Source organism: Rhopalosiphum padi, chromosome 3 (genome assembly GCF_020882245.1).
Source record: "Rhopalosiphum padi isolate XX-2018 chromosome 3, ASM2088224v1, whole genome shotgun sequence".
NCBI classification, from domain to species: Eukaryota; Metazoa; Arthropoda; class Insecta; order Hemiptera; family Aphididae; genus Rhopalosiphum; species Rhopalosiphum padi.
The window spans coordinates 58161258-58179055 of NC_083599.1; the positions used below are offsets into that span (position 1 = coordinate 58161258).

Sequence of the window (17798 nt, forward strand, 5' to 3'; positions counted from 1 at the left end):
GTTTGATTATGCGTATTGCAGTGGGCGTAAATGGTGTGGAGGAGAGGAAAAAAATTGTGAGAACGGTGCGCATCATCGTGGAGTGTTAATAATAATTAATCGACGGATCTATTGTTTCGGATGTCCGAGCCGTCGCCGATCGGTATCACGGCGGCGGTGGGGGCGAAATCGTTATTATATTATGTTATTAAAACCGGTAATTTGACCGCGGCAAACGGAAAATCGCCAGCGGCGGCTGCGGCAACGACTATACACGCTCGATGACTTCTAATTATTATTATCGTGTATAATTTTTCGTGTTTTTTCTCTCCATATTATTATAATATACGCATAACAATATTTATAATCGTCTCTACCTGTTTCTATCTCTCTCGCTCTCTCTGTACACTTCTTCCCCGACAATATTATTATTATCGTGTAGTGTTTAACACGTCCACCGCGTAAATTATACACACAAAAACCTATGTATTATAGATGCATCGTATAGTATAATACGACGACGACGCGTCGTCGGCTGGAAATTTCTTCGCACCTCTCAGACACGTATGATAATAATAATAATAATATTTTAATAACACGCCGGAACGCAAACCGCGTACGAAGTTATATTATTATTATATTTTTCGTTTTATTATTATTATTTTTTTATTAAGCTCCCGCGGGCCGCAGCTTATGTATGTGTGTGCGCGTGTGTGTGTGACGAAATCCATCGGCACGTTGTTATAACAACCGCTAATGGATCATAACCGGCCTCGGTCTTCACGCGCCTCCGTCGACCGGTTCGGTGCGGCGGCGCGCGAGTCGTATTTATAATAATAAATTATAATAATACGCGACGTGGCCTATTTACGCCCGCGAGGGGAGCGACGAAATTGTTTTCGAACCGTTTGACGATCGGACCGACTGTTTAATATACTATAATTCTCCGACGGTAGTGCGACATCGGCATTTTATTCCGATTCACAGGTGTTGACTGCTTTCACTAAAATTTTTTTCGGTTTTTCACATGGCCCTTAATTTATACTGTATAGTCGAGGGCGCTAGGAACCTGACAAATTTATATCGGGAGGAGATATCCGAATTCAAGTAGTTCTACCTAAAACGTTCCAAACATATATCATTTATCCCAGTGGTCTTCAACCGCTGGGTCGAGACCCATTTATGAGTCGCATAAGTATTAAAATTGGGTCGTGATAAGTCTTCTTAATAAAAATAAAGTTGAATATATAAAATAAATGTCAAATAAATGAAAACATAGCTCATATAATTTACATTCTATAATATAAGGATATAAAATCACATTATAAGTTAGTACTAATAGGCACAAAGCATTAATTTTTTGTTTTTCTACAAAGGTTACGTGGTCGCCAAAAATGTAGCCTAAAAAAATGGGTCTCGAGTCCAAAAAGGTGAAGATCACTGATCTATCCCGTGATTAAGTTCTAACTTCAATGAATAACGTATACTATTGTTTAATTGTTTTTTTCACATCTGTGCGTTATTCGGTGGTAGAAATATCAATTTATAAATACTATATAGTTAGACTACTATAAGCGCCACTTTATATTGTTATCACAACATCATCGCAAACGGCGTCTTTTGGCGGATTTGGAACCTAACAATATATATACGTATTTAATATTTATATAAAATATACACGTGTTGTTATCGGTTCGGCTAACGATATATTCGACAAATTGACACGTGCCGCCCAGCCCGACACCCCGTTTTAGGACGACTATAAATAATTGACACACACGATGAGACATCGCCAAACGCGGATTATCCGCGTGGCCCAGCGTACATGTAACAATAATGAGCCGCCCTCTCGCGACGAGTCCCGTGTATCCTAATGTGTCTGTGATATTGTAATAATGATGTGTACGCACCACCGTCCCAGTGTAGTGTGGTGTGGCGATAGTTTTGCACTACGAGGGTGCATCGATCGCGACTCTCTGCACAGCAAATCCGTATGCCGTTGAGTGCTGCAGTATAATATATAATATATACACACACGTACAGGGCGATTCGCCGAGTGCGTTTATCCCATTTTTATTCTTCAATAATAATACAGTTATTCAGAATCTGATTTTTAGAACTTTTAAATATTATTTATTTAGTGTTCTGTGGAGTTGAAATCTTCCGTTTTCTTCAAAATATACATCCCCCCCCCTTATTAAATAGTAAATTATTTTACGGGTAGCTCTTGTGAAAATTTCGAACGAGTAAACCTTGTAATTACATCTTCATGGCGGGTATTTCAACAACTCTCGTAACATAATCTAACCCGTGGGGGTATACTGCACTGCACGTACACACTAACGCCATATCGTATTATAAATCAATTGGATTTGACCACACACGCGTGGAGGTCATGGGGATCGTTTATTCTCGGTAATTTTATTTTAAGGGACCCATTACAACACGAAGTTACAGATAACACTTTGAACTGACGAGATGATATATTTACTTATACGATTTAAACTGATCTCAAATTGATATAGGTACATCTTAGTGGCACTATACACTAATGCGCACGATTTCGTAACACGATAAAAACGACGAATCTCTTGAACGTCACATGCAACAAACGTGTGATAAATGTACAACAACAATATAATAATCACACGTGATGTCAATTTTGTTTTGTAGAGATCCGGTGGACCTGATGTTCCTGGAACACCAGTACAACCAGCACCTGCTCAGTCGGGCGGCCACGCCCATGTTCTGGCCGTCGTCGCAGGACGGCGGCGTCGTCCATCCCGGACAGCAGTCGGCAATGGAACAGCACCATCAACACCAGCTAAACCAGCAACAACATCAACTGCAGCAACAGCAGCACCACCTTCACCACCAGCAACAGCAGCAGCAGCATCAGCAGCAGCAACAGCAACAGCAGGACCAGAGCAACGGCGGCGGCAATTCGGGATTCATGTTGGCCGCCGCGGCCGCTGCCCGTGCGCAATTCCACATGTTGAACAACGCGGCAGCCGCGGCCGCAGCGTCGGGCGGGGGCAGGACGCAGGCAGGCGGCGACGGCAGCGGTGGCGCCGGCGGACCGGCTGCCCAGCACTACCAGCACTCGGCTGCCGCCGCGGCGGCCGCTGCGGCCGGCATGCACTCGCTCATAGTGTACGGCAACCACTTCCAACAGTCGCAGTCGCGTTTCGCGGCCGCCGCAGCCGCAGCAGCAGCGGCCGCGGCGTCGTCGTACCCGGGACCGCCGCCCCCGCCGCACCCGTCGTCCATGTTTACGTGGCCGCCGCAGTCGCAATACCCGAGGTACGTGTCGGCGGCCGCCGCTTTTCAGCCGCCGCCGCTGCCGCAGCAGCAGCCTGTGGCCTCGTCGTCGTCGTCGTCGTCCACCGCGGTCGGGCCGCCCCAATCGCCGCCGCAGCCGTCGCTCCAGCCGCCGCCGCCGCCACCGCTGCCGCTCCAACAGCAGCCGTCCACGTCCACGTCGTCGTCGTCGTCGTCGCCGTCTTCGTCCAGCGCCGCGGCCGTCGTCCACCACCACCATCACCCCGTCGCCGGCGCGGTGCACCAGCACCACCAGCACCACCACCACCCGCGGTCGTACAGTCCCGCGCGAACGCCGCCCGGCACCGGCGGCGGTTCGTCTTCGGCCGAGTCGCTGCCGTCGCCGGACGTGGACGGCAGGTCGGCCACCAAATACCAGAAGCGCCGTTCGCCGTCCGCCGCCAGGTATTCGCCCTTCGACGCCACCAAAGCCGACGAATCGTAATTCGTTCCGGTCCGCGCGCGTGTTTTGTTTTCCTCAACAAATTTCCCCGCCCCCGTCAAAATCACCCCTCCCGCCACTTAGACCTTCCTCGTCATAACCCGTTTTGTAAATATATATTGTATCATTTTTATATATATATAATATTATTCATCCACCGGAAGCTACTATTATATATTATTATTATGTGTTATGTATTATACTTATTATTATATATACTACTTAGCTCTTATTATATACTACTACTACTATTATTACCTACTACTTAATACTCACTGTATAATATGATTGTATAATAATATGTAGGTATACCGTATTATACCGCTTATACCTCGACTTCCGTATGCTCTGCGCACCTATGTGGTTCGTGTTTAAGGGGTTTTTCGTGTAGTTTTTCTCGGATAACAACTAAAACGGCGGTTTTCCGGTTTCCGGTTCAATACAATATTTGAGATGGCTGTTTTGATTAAGAACTCGTGTTTCATTTTCGCTACGGTATCTCGTTGTATGATGTCAAAAGCCGGTTTTCGTTTTTAGTGCGTGACCTGAGACTTTTTCGTTTTCACTTTTTCAGTCAACGTGTGGAAATATAATACCATATTATGTATATTCAATACTTACTAATGCTGTACATTGTAAAACAACCCCTTCCCCTCCATCACCATTGCAGTCCAAGTGTCCGCCGCCGCGTGTAGGTACCGCGGTGGCGTGTGAGGTGCGCGAGATTTATGTGCAATATATTATTATGATATTACTTCGTCATGTTTTTTTTTCGTTTCTTCCAGTTGTTGTATGTTATGATAATATTATAGTCTTCGGTTCGCCAAAAAAAAAAAAAAAAAAAACGCGTTTTTGGTACAAAATATATTATCTAGGAACATACGTTCGGGACATGCGTGAAGTCGTAAATATCTTTTCATTATCTGTTTATTTTATTAATCGCTACTAAAACGACTCTCGTCCATGTGCACAGATAGATTACGACATAATCACCAATAATTTAATTTATATAATATTATAACTACGAAGGCTGACATAAATAATAACGAACAGCAAGAATAACGTTATTACAAACACGATTAATTTTATGATTTGTATTTACAGAATTCTCGTAGTCACCAAGAACAATCAATTTTTATTCATTATTATTTTTGGTTATTTTATTTTCTTTTACATATAGGTGGTACACATTAATAAAAACCGTTTTCTGTTTCCCGATTCGTATTTCTTAGCATAACTCGATTTAAGTACCTACACACATATATACACACAAACACACATAAATAAATATATTGTTATCATTTACAAATGTACATTGTATATTAGATAAACATAGATAGATAGGGTAATGGATTGATAAAAACTAGGTACCAAAGATGTTTTTTATTATTATTATTATTATTATTATGCGTTTCGCTCTGCAGATGGCTGTCGCGAAATGTGTCATGCGTGTAATTATTTTTACATACGCTGTATATACCGTTAGAATTTTTTTTTACTTATATTTTAATTATTTACCGTACTCGATACGTTTATGTAAAATTATATTATATTATTACAATTATTAGATATTTTCTATTAAATCATATATCTCGCTATTATATAAATTATTATTATATTTAATTTTTAACATAAAAAATAATGATAATATTAATATAAATAACAATTATAATGTATTTGTTTTGAATTTTCTGTCGTACCTAAATAATATACATATACATATATATATATATCGTGTGATTTGTACATATTTAAACCGTTTTACTCTTATGTAACACTATTATATTGAAATCATAATAATATATATATTATCGTGTAAGTGAACGTTTTATGTGTAATAAAGAATAGAGCATAATCGTATATAAACAATATGTGTATTGCTTTTTATAGTTTACGAGATCCTCTCGAACGTCTTTCCATATTATTATAAGTATACAGCAATCGGGCAGTTATCTTAAAATAAACGCACCGCCGAGGATTTCATATGCAGCTCGCCGACCTTCTCCGACCGAAATGGTATGTTAACGAAAAACCATATTTTAAAGGAATGCAGTTTAACGTTGTTTTTTATTTTCATCAAAAAATAACATAATCATTAAACTATTGTCGACTCTATAATCAGTCTAATTCGTATATATTTTGTGTCTGACATGCGAAAATTATAACAACCATTGCCCGTTTAAAATACGTGTATAATGTTATTATGTATATTTATGTTGTATACTATAGGTATAATAATAATAATAATATGTAATATTGTGTTTGCACGCCAGTACGTGATTATGGGTAGAACACGATTGCGAACGGTCCTTATCGACAGCACCTCTTTGAACAACACGATTGCGAACATTTATGCACAGGTACTATTACTTTTAAATGCGATCGATACGTCTATGATTTGTCGGGTACCTAAACTGATCACAAACAAGTTATATTTAGAGTTTTACAGAGATCGCACGTTTATTAAATACTTTATTTTATGGGACTGTTGTAGTTTAACGCTTTTTTTTTTATTAAAAAAAAAAAAAAGTAACATGATCAATAAACAATTTTCGACTCTAATCGCTTTAATTCGTATACGTGTCTGCCATGCAAAAATTAGCTGCCTCTGGCTATTTACAGTATAATATGCATGTTGTACGGGTAAATATATATGTATATAGTTGTATATAATATATATATATTACGTTAGCACGTCGATACGTGATTATTAACTGTCAAATGCGAACCAAAAAAAAAAACACATGCAAACTTTTGTCCTACATAAAATCAATAGTACCCATGTAAAATAATTATTTTGTTGTTCATAAGTATATTTTTAAAGTTTGTATTTAAAATAAATTTCTATCAAATTTCAATGTGAAAAGAGATAGATTAATTAATGCAATTTATATTAAACATTTTTTTGCTAAATGTAACGATATTTCAGAAGTGATATGAAATGAGGACATGGTAGGCAAATGCATTCAATAAAATTTCATTATACAAGTGAAATTCGTAGTACTAATTTATAAAAAATAAAATAAAAATAGGGGATAATTTAACCCCTATTTTGGTGTATAGTATAATACGAATTGTAACAGTGTGCGACGACATAAATACGCCGTTAAAATTTTCCGAAAAAGTGTTTGTAGTTGGCCTTCAGACTGCTACAGATATAATTATAGACATACTTACCTAGTACGTATATATTATTTAAATAATCTAATAACTTGATAAATACTGATTTTATTTTTATAAAGTGTAAATACCTATATTTATAAATTGTGTTTTATGTGATCATATTATATTGCGATTACTAGCTGTAGTTATAATATAAATTATAATGTACGCATATTTCAATAAGTATCAGATTCATAATCAGCGATGATATGATGACATGAAACCTTATAATATTTTCAACAGTGCACATTCGTCTGTTCATCTCAAAATACATTTCGAAGTAGGTACGCGTATCTGTGTATATTATACAATATATAAACTATAAATCATGTGTATAATTAGTTAACATATAGTGTTTAGTCCGGTTTTAAATAAAAAGCTATTGAATTGAGAGTTTTTCCATTATCGTTTCAGAAATAAAATTACCACCCGGGGCAAATGGCCCGTTTGGACCGTCCTAAACGCAGCCTTGACCATAATACTTGTCGAGCCTTATGAAAATCACACACACGGAGGGCGCAAACTGTCGAATGCGGCGCTTGACCTTTACGTATTACAATATATTACAGTCGTATGCGTTTTGTCCGTAGCGCTGACGACGCCGAAAACGTATAATGTAACAACGATATTGTCTGAAAACGTCTTACGAAGCGTATAGCATAGGGTGTACATAGTTAGTTTCAAGGGCGCGTATCGCTCGCGCATCTGGTTAACCCCGAGGGGGGTTGGTAAATGCGACAAAAAATCGGCTGTTGGTTCGCTGGCAAAAAACAATATATTAAATCTGAACACAGAATATTATATTATTAGCATCGCATACAGTCTCACATAATATAGGTAGGTATCAGTGGCGTAGCCAGGGTGAGGGCTGAGTGGACTGCAGCCCCCCTCTCCGAAATATCAAGAAAATTTAACAATTATTTTAATTTTTAATGGTCTATGAAAGTCGTTACAAAAATCTTAAATTATACTTTACAAAAATTGATCAGCTCTCCCCGAAAAATAAAATCCTGGATACGCCACTAGTAGGTAAAGGTATTCGTTATAAAAATACGTTCAATTTCGCTGGCCGTGGATAATACTTACGCGTGATCGCCTGTTTGTATAAGTTAGGTGGTGTGATAGTGGTATATATTATAGTTTAGCGAACCACACGGAATTCTGGCAGAGTGGTATACATCTCTATTAGGCGATACAGTGTTGAAACAATTGCGATTGAAATATATAAAAAAAATCGGCTTTTTCGGTACCACAAGCCAACGATATATTTGTTCTATGTATAATATTGTAATTGCGTGAACTGCGAAGAGCACCGAGTCAATAAGCCTTCTTCTTAATAGGTTAATGGGTAGTATGAAAGGGTAATCCAAGTGCGGTGGACCGGATGTCTGTGCTGCTGATCGTGTATATCTGATTTGTCTGATGTTTTTTTTATATAAACGTAAGTACCTATTTGAAAAGTTAAAAAAAAAACAATTGTTAAACAATTTTAAAACTTCTTTTCTAGTTATCAGCTTTAAAAATTACAGAGTTAATAAAAATGATTCATCAGCAGATGCTTGCCCTTCGGTGTTATACCTGATATATTATCTCGCGTCGCTGTAATACATCTTTTGGAGTTTTCATTAAATATTTTATGTTAAAGATACTATATATACTCGAAAATACCACAATCATCGTTGACCATATTCAGCTAGAAAAATCGACGGTGTCTTAAATGCTGGAGCAAGTATGATTAGTATGATACAAATTTGACTTTTAATTGGACGTCTGTGGAGTAGCCATTAAAATTAATACAAACGACTTAATATAGTTATTTGTAAATATTTAGTATAAAATAGATTTCAAATATTTTATTAAATGTATTAATTATCAGTATTATTATCACTCTAGGCCTTATAGTTTAAAAACTATAATAATTTAAAACCTGATAAATCATTTTGAATAACTACCTTATTTACCTTAATTATCCGGTGAATAAATATATTTGTTTTCAGATAAATTCTTAATAGTTCTGGCGTTCATTGGTTAGTATAACTATTAATTATCAATGGTATAACATTATATTATTATCTTTGCATTTCCCTAAAAATTATTCTGTGGTAATAACTTATTATACAATTTTTACTCTTAATATGTTATAAGCATAAAAATGAGTAATTTTCTATTCAGCAATTCTATATTTTAGGCTATAAATTCGCAGATGCGTGTTAAAAATGTATAAGTCACCAAATTTAGAATAACGAGTTATTACCATATATTATAACTTGATAAGTTATAAAATAAATATTTTAAAACAAAAACAAAACACTTACTCGTACAATATTTTACTCATATTATCTTATTACAATTACAGTAAAATTATTCTTTAAATCTTTGTTTTCCTTTATATTAAAATAATAATAAAATTAAAAATCGTTGGTGGTATTCCACTTGTATGAAATAATACTTTTTAATCTTTTAGATACACTTCAGAGTTTATGTTTTTTTTCTGACAGTATTTTTTTTTTTTTGTGCGGACTAACTAAATTCTTCATATTCATCTTATTCAGGTTCTTCATCAACAATATCACAATACAGAGGGCAATTCAAATAGATTGTATATAGCTATTCTATATAGTATTGAAAATATTCAGTAAAAACAAAACGTATTTGAAAACATTTTTGATTGTATTTCATCGTATACAATAAAACGAGTGTTTTAAATGATAAAATAAACATTATTTCTAAACAACGAAATTTCTATTTAACGAATAGACGAAAGACCTTCAAGTTTGTTGAATTTGTTTATCGAGTTCCACCCAATATGTGTACACAGTACACGTAATATATGGACGTTCAGTTGTACAAATCGGACGATTATCAAACAATTAAATCGTTTGTGCGTTTATGGCGAACGACGGACGTTGTGGTTAAGTACAGACGATTATATTATTATAATATAATAACTGTGATCCGCAGAAAAGCCCATTTCAAAAGGTTTGAATAATATTGTCCGTCATCAACGGCACCGCGCGAACAAATAGTCGCCGCGGCAAAGTCGCATCGCGTAATTCGATTTGAAAAAAAAAATCACATTGTTATTGTTTCGTTTGTTTTTTTCTCTCTCTCGTCATTCCGCCCCAAAATCACCACTCGGACTCGGCGGTGTGAAATTACGAGGTATTGTTAGAAATCGATGATGTATTTGGCACGTGTGCGCTGGCTATTGTGCACGCGAAGCCCGGGAGTCGATCCTAGCACGTCATTGTCCGATTCCCCGATTCGGCCCTCCACAGCCTAAATCATTCATATACCTAATAAAATATCGTAAATGTTCCGGGCAAGTGTGACGATAATCCAAATCCGATTAATTGAAATTTATGCGATTTCGGTACCTATTCTATGTTTTATCGCTCGATAAATGATTTCCGATTATTATATAATATATATTTTGTCGGGCTCGCGGAGAAAACGTATAAGACATGTTTATACTTTCAACGACTCGTGTTCAAAACAAATCCTTATAGGTTAAGGTATTAATATTTTATAACGCTCGTGACATTTTTTTTTTTTGACATGTCTCGTCGCTGCTGATGGTTTAAATATAAAATGCATGTTAGACGAGTGTAGTTTGCTACACTTTTCATCAGTCGTCATGGCGACATCAATAAACGTGTAATTCGTCCCTATTCGTATACCTATATATACATGCATGACAAGCACGTAAGTGATATTATTATATTACGCCAAACGAGTCTTTTTTGAAATCTCTGCAACTCGTTAGACACAATAATGATATATATGTACATGATTTATGACACATTATGGGAGAAATGTAATTTAATTGACTTTCATAAGTATCTGCTGTGCGGTGCAAATAATTAGTAATTACAAATTAAATTATTGTATTACGTACAATACACGCGTAATAATCTATTTTTAATTGACGCTGTGCAAACCGACGGTCGTATGTTTACGTGTGCAGATGATGGACGATGGAAATGATGACTGCGGTCGCGCGGTATGAAAACATAATACCATATCGGGTACATAACGTATAATACGCAGGCACCACCTGTATTATTACAGTGCGGACGGTGCAGCAGTATATCTGTACGCGGAGAAAAACGCAATAAAAATATAATCAAAATAAAAAATAATAATAATAATAAGAAGAAGAAGAGGAGGCCGTCGTCTTAAACGACGCACACAAACTGGCTGCGAGTCTCTAACCTACCGCAACGGTGGTTGCAGATGAGGCAATATATACTTGTACATTATTCTGTGTGAATGTATTTTATGTGTGGAATATCTTGCGGGGAGGTCTGCACGGAGTTATTATTATTATTGTAAAGAACGGTGCAGAAGAAGCCCATCAACACCGTTTTTTTTTTTTTTTTTTTTCGAACCGATCGGTCGAGCTGCTGCTGCAGATGTCTGCAGGAAACCCGCGACCGGCCGACACAGCCCATAAAGTATACGTTTATCGTTATTATTTATTACAATCGCATATACAACAAACGCGCGGGTCGGTCGTCCGCGGTAGGTGCACGCACGCCATAAAAATTAATTATATATACATCGCAACACCATCCACTGGGATACGCGATCATTGACGTGCGATAAAAAAAACACGGATTGCCAACGTAGTAGGTATGTATGTGATGCACTTTAATACAAATACTTTAGTCATCGAGTCCGGATTTAAGCCGTACATGTGGAATATGTGACGATGGGTTTCGGACCGAGACTTGAAACCCGACACACGTAATTTTGATACCGAATTTAAATAGTATAAAACTAACAAACAAAAAAAAAAAAATCATAATATCGCCTCTATATTATGCACGTTTTATACACGCAAAATATACTTGACACGTAATAACTAAATACTATTTCGTTAAACGCTAAACGTGTATTAAATAAAATATCACACGAATGGTGTAAAATATGTGCAAATGAATGTTGATACATAATGACAATAATACTCTTTAATTATTAATCATAGATATTATATGTTATTATTTGTCGACTATCGTATTATATTTTTCTGCGCTTTATGTTCAAAATTTCAAATATCGATTATAAACAATTATCGATTTAACACTATTATTTAATAAACTCTAACGTTTATCTGCGCAGAATTTAAATATAGTAACGCAATATCCGAATGTATCGCTTTAAAAGTCCAGCACATGGTATTTGCGTAAGTGACTCGTGTATTAAATTAAACAAAATAACGATATTTCTATGATGGCATTATGTTTAGTGTATAAAGTAGGCATATATATTATATGTATAGAGCGTTGTTCGTTAACTGTACACACCGGCGCGAGTAATTAAGAAAAAAAAATGTTAAACTCATATTATTTTGTATACGCATGTCACTCGTCTCGGTAATGTATTACACATAGTTATAGGTCAACGCGCGTATATATATATATACCTATATGTATAATATGTTGCCATAAGTATATTATAATTTATAAGGTACTATATAGGTGTATAGAGGTAGGCACACGGCACCGATGGCCGCCGCCCGATGCAGCGTGTAGATAAATAACACTACGAAAGTAATTTAAATTGAACACGAAAAATACCTGCTGCAGGTATTCAATTTGAATATCCGGTAAATATCCCACATAAATATATATGTACACACGCATAATATTATTATTATTATTATATATAGTCATTTTACATCACCGGGGGTATACACCTACATATATATATATGTATATACATATAGGTTTACCGACTACACGCGGAGTGCCATCGCATCACATATCAATGTGTGTGTATATACGACACGATGTATTATATTATATATTATTATCGAACGCGCATTACTATATATATATATATATATATATATACAAACTCATAATATCATAAGTAATGTATAATATATTGTGTACAGTAATTTTTCTACGTCACTGTCCTCCCCCGCACACCCCCGAAAGAGTGTGTGTGTATGTGTGTGCCGGAGAGAGAGAGAGATCTAAAGGGAGAACGAGACAGAAGAAAAGTTAAACAAATACACTCGGGCATCGGGGCATACTATTTTCAGCACCCACCCGTGGCTCTCGCGGCCGTCCCGCCGTCTCGCGCTGAAGAATACACGCGGCGGACTCGCATATTATTATATTTTTATAATAAATACGATATTTTATTATGCTCCGGGTGCACTATACCGAGGACGTTTTCAATATTTATTGTTATTGTTATCGTCGCCGTGTAGTCGGTTGTTGTTGTTGTTGTGTGTTATAAAAGTCATTCAAATTTCACGTAACAAAATTGGGGGAGGGGAGTTATAAGTTCTTGAATGGAATCTGTAGAGCAGAGTTTTCAAGACGCGTCGAACAAAAAGCATAATATACCACATTATAATATTATGTTGCCCGCTATAAAATCTATGTACCTACCTGTGTTGTTTGAACACCATATGATCGTTGCAACTGTAGAATTGTAATGCTCGAAAGATATACTAAATATTATATATTGTGAATACTTAGTACACTTGGCAGCTATATTTTGCATTTAAAATAACAAGAAATTTCCACTTTTTTTTTAATTATTGGATTTGCATATAGTTTAACTATGAGTTATTTCAAGGGTGCGTAATCATAATATTATTTAGCCAATTAGTCATAAAAGTTCAATGTACAGTTCAGTTGTAATTACTTAATTACCTAACACATTTTTGTGTTTAATATAATTTTATAATAAATCTTACACATTTTAAACTCGTTTCGATTTAATAACTTCAATATTTTTTCGCGTCTTTGCGTGTTTTGTATAAATTATATTTAGTGCATATTTTAACGATAATAAGTGCATAGGTACTACACGTCATACACATTATAATTCTGGGCCATAGTATATAGTGCTTTGTGGCGTATATTATATATATATATAATATAATGTACTAGAAGACTTTGCTTTATTTTATGAAGTCGCATTTATCGTACCGCACAAAACCGTCATCACACCTACACGTATAATAACAAATAGGTATGCGACTCACGAGCGCGACTTGTTTTGAAGAAACAATGGTCAACTGCGCGCACAAAAAGTAATTAAATTTTATAAGCGGTAACGCGCTGGTAGGTACCTATACCTGCGCAATACTACCGCGGTTGTATGGGTGGGTATATATAATAACAATATTATAAACCAACTGCAGACTTAACGTTCCGCGGGCACTGCCCCGACACACCGCTGCGGTGTAATAATAATAATAATATAAATTCATTCTCGAGACGTGGATACTATACCTGTACCGCGGTCGTGTATGTGTTTACGCATATACATATGGGTGTATATACCTATAATATTCATATAATATTGTATATATGATGTACGCTTTCCGACGTGCGCCGCTCGGCCTGTGCAGCTCTCGCGCGTCTCCGGATCCGGCGCGGCGGCCCCTGCTGATATTATATATACTAATATTATATGCATTACCGTGTACACATTATTATTATTTAGGTGTACGTGAAACGCGTCTGCAGCTGCCCCGCACATTTATTGTTAAGTGTTTTGCCGAGTTATCGTATAGTTTTCGATTTTTTTTTAATTGGTCACCGCCATCGGATTCCGGTGGCCGCGGTGCGGTTTTTTTTTTTTTAAAAACGTACATCAACAACTCGTCCGCTGCCGGCGGCGGGGCGAACGGGACGACGGTTAACGGCGACGGGTCGGGCGAAGGGTGGTGGGTGGTCGAAAGAACTCAACAGAAATTAATTTGTCCGTTTGTCTGTTTGTTGTGTTTTTTCCCGCGTGCCCGCCGACTATACTCGTATAATATACACATCTGAACGGTCGTTACAGTTATTATTAGTTATAAGTTGTGCCTCTCTATACTCTTCACTCGTATAGTAATAATAATAATATATGTATACACAGTAAAATAAATAAAACGCGGTCTCGATGAGTGTGTGTTTGTGCGCATATATATATAGTCTAAGTACCCAGGTATGTGCGGTACAAATGCGTTTTTCGTGTTTCCTCACACGCCCATTTTTCATTCAGCCCGCGCCCCGCCGGCGACGATATTAATAATATAATGTAATATGACGTCCGAGACGGCTACCGACCGCGACGAACCACAAGAATTGATACAACATTTCGAGATGCGCACGCTCACTCATTATACATCATATATTATAGTAATAAAATTTATGAATAATATTAGATGCCGCTGTTTTTACTTCCGGTCACTTATTTACGCGTACAGCGCGATGTACCTACACGAGTATATACTGCGGGCAATGCGTCTTATTATACATAGATATACATTATACATTTGCTGTGTCTTGTACATAAAATATATTTTTCTTTGCGATGTATCTTGTCAAAATCATACATTGCATATCTTTATTTTATTTTTTTCCTACGCCAAGACATATATTTTATGTACACCTATATAAGTATATGTATTTTTAATTTAAACAAAAAAAATTAATAATTATTGTCCAAGCTATAAGCTATAAGCTATAGCTTTATTTATTCGAGTTTATACATGTAAAATGTTTGACCGATGGAACATTATAATAATGTTTATTAAGGAATTGTGCGAGACTATAATTTTCCACCAAAAATATATCCTAAGTCGCGTACAGATTAGAAAAACTAGTCATTTCAGACTTCAGTATTACTTAACATAGACGTAAGTAGTATAATATTATATGATTAAACTCAAATAAAATATATATACTCGTATATTGAATTTTACTGTTGTAAATGTAGATTTACAAGTAAATTATAATTAATACCAAATTATATAGGAACACGATACACACATATTATATATATATTTATAATAAGTATTGACACAATGACACGCCCAAACTGATTTATACATCAAGTTGTATAAATACATAGAACACGTTTTTAAGACAAATACAAATAAACGATATAATGACCCGTTGGTCGAATCCACACACCCGACATATACAGTCAGTACACATTTCCCCAAGATTTTTACTATTCGGGTCTGTTTGATTAAAATATACAATAATAGCTCACTACGATAAATTATTCAGAAATTGCATTTAAAACAGTACAACTTAAACGAAATGTAATTTTTTAGGGAGAAAAATCGTGTCCTGGTATCCTGCTGCAGTGAAACATAGGCTTATACGAATCGAAAAAACGCAGGAATTATCGTCCAAAATAAACATGACGTATTTTAATAAACAATAATAGAGGGTTTTATCACGGTAGATATTATAGTAGTCTGAAATAGAGTTCGTATTAAAAATCAATATTAATTACCGAAGAGGTCATCGACGGGAAAGAACGCACATCATTCTGCATAATATTATTATTGAAAAAATAATACAAAAAAACGCGTAGCCGGTACGCGTTTATCGTATATTCGTATTGTATATTTTATTATTATAAATCGTTATAATTCTTTGTCGTGTACACGGCCGGCGGACACGGTGCACTTATAACGATTATTATTATCATTTTTTTTTTTTATTATTATTGGTGGAAAAAAAAAACCGGCAGGGAGATTTGGGGAAGCGCTCCGCCGCCGCCGCCGGTTCGCTCCGTCGAAAGATTTGTATAATATATAAATTGTCATTACATTATACATACCATCACCCAGCCGTCCGTTCCATTTACACGCGCGTTTATTTGAAATAACGAATTCGAAACTAATCGTGTGTGTAGCAGCAGTAGTAGTCGATAACATCATAAACACAACAAACACGTCTATAATAATAATAATAATAATAATAATAATATTATAACAGACAAGCGGCGCGGGTCGTGTTATGTACGGCGGCGGCGGGGCAATTAGTTTCGAATCGAACAGTTGTAAGACGCGTCCTGTACAGGTGTACCTGTCATTATAATAATATACATATTATATTATCATCATATACGAGATGTAGCTGGTATAACGTACCTACCTACCTACTACGACTTTACGAGTAGAAGAAGAGTCGTATTTCTCCTTTTTCGTTTGTGTGTGTGAATTATATTAAACTACTAAATCCTATTTATGTATATATACATATAATGACGTGTGTACCTCGTCTTATCTGTATTACATTAATGTATATATATATATATAAATATATAGTTAGGAAATATATTCAATGAAATTTGTTCGGCCCGTCGTGCGCATGCGCGGAGTTAAATAATGAAAGGAATAATAATATGATGGCATTGGTTTACCTACTTATAATAATGGCGCATATATTTTCTACGCAGACGGAATCGTTAACGATTGTAATACACACAGCCGAAACAATGTCTCATCGACATTTGTGTAAACAATATACATTTGCAATTATGTATTAGGTGTATTAGGTGTATATGTTACGCGATACTTACAGTTTTCGGACTCAATAAGAGATCATTTTAATACCATTTGTTATGCTACAGAGAGGATATAAAGCGCGCGATTGTTAACTATATTATAATATAATAATATACTGCTGCAGATTCGGAACAATGAGGTATTTCGTATTTTCACCGGCCATTTTTAAATGTGCGAATTTCACAAGTTTTTTTACAGTACGACTAATTTATTTTTATTACAGCTAATAAATATGTACAATATACCTACAACAGGTACAAGGCGCAAGGTGATTAACCGAGCATGTGCTCACCCCGTATTTTATTTTTTATAATTGAATTATTTAAATTTAGATTTTTGGAATTTTTAATATACAGGAGTATTTTACGCCGACACCAACCTATTATTATTTTTTTTAACATGTTCCTTGGTGTTGATATACGCTTACCTATATTAATTAAAATTCAAACGACTATGATTCAGAGTTATTCACTGTTATTACCATTAGTTAATGGTAATTATAGCACTAATAGCTTTAGAAATTTAGGGGTTTATGGTGGTATGGAAATTATAATAATTAACTAAAATGTTTAT

General features: G+C 36.0%; 1 protein-coding gene across 1 annotated transcript in view; it reads left to right on the forward strand.

Moving 5' to 3' along the window:
* Positions 1–4560, forward strand: part of LOC132924234 (optomotor-blind protein-like) — a 58122-nt gene extending 53562 nt beyond the window's left edge. Inside the window, exon 6 of the mRNA XM_060988412.1 lies at positions 2653–4560. Coding sequence (XP_060844395.1) covers positions 2653–3745 — 1093 coding nt within the window. The 3' untranslated portion in view covers positions 3746–4560. The remainder of the gene's footprint in view (positions 1–2652) is intronic.
* The last annotated feature ends 13238 nt before the right edge of the window (positions 4561–17798 follow it).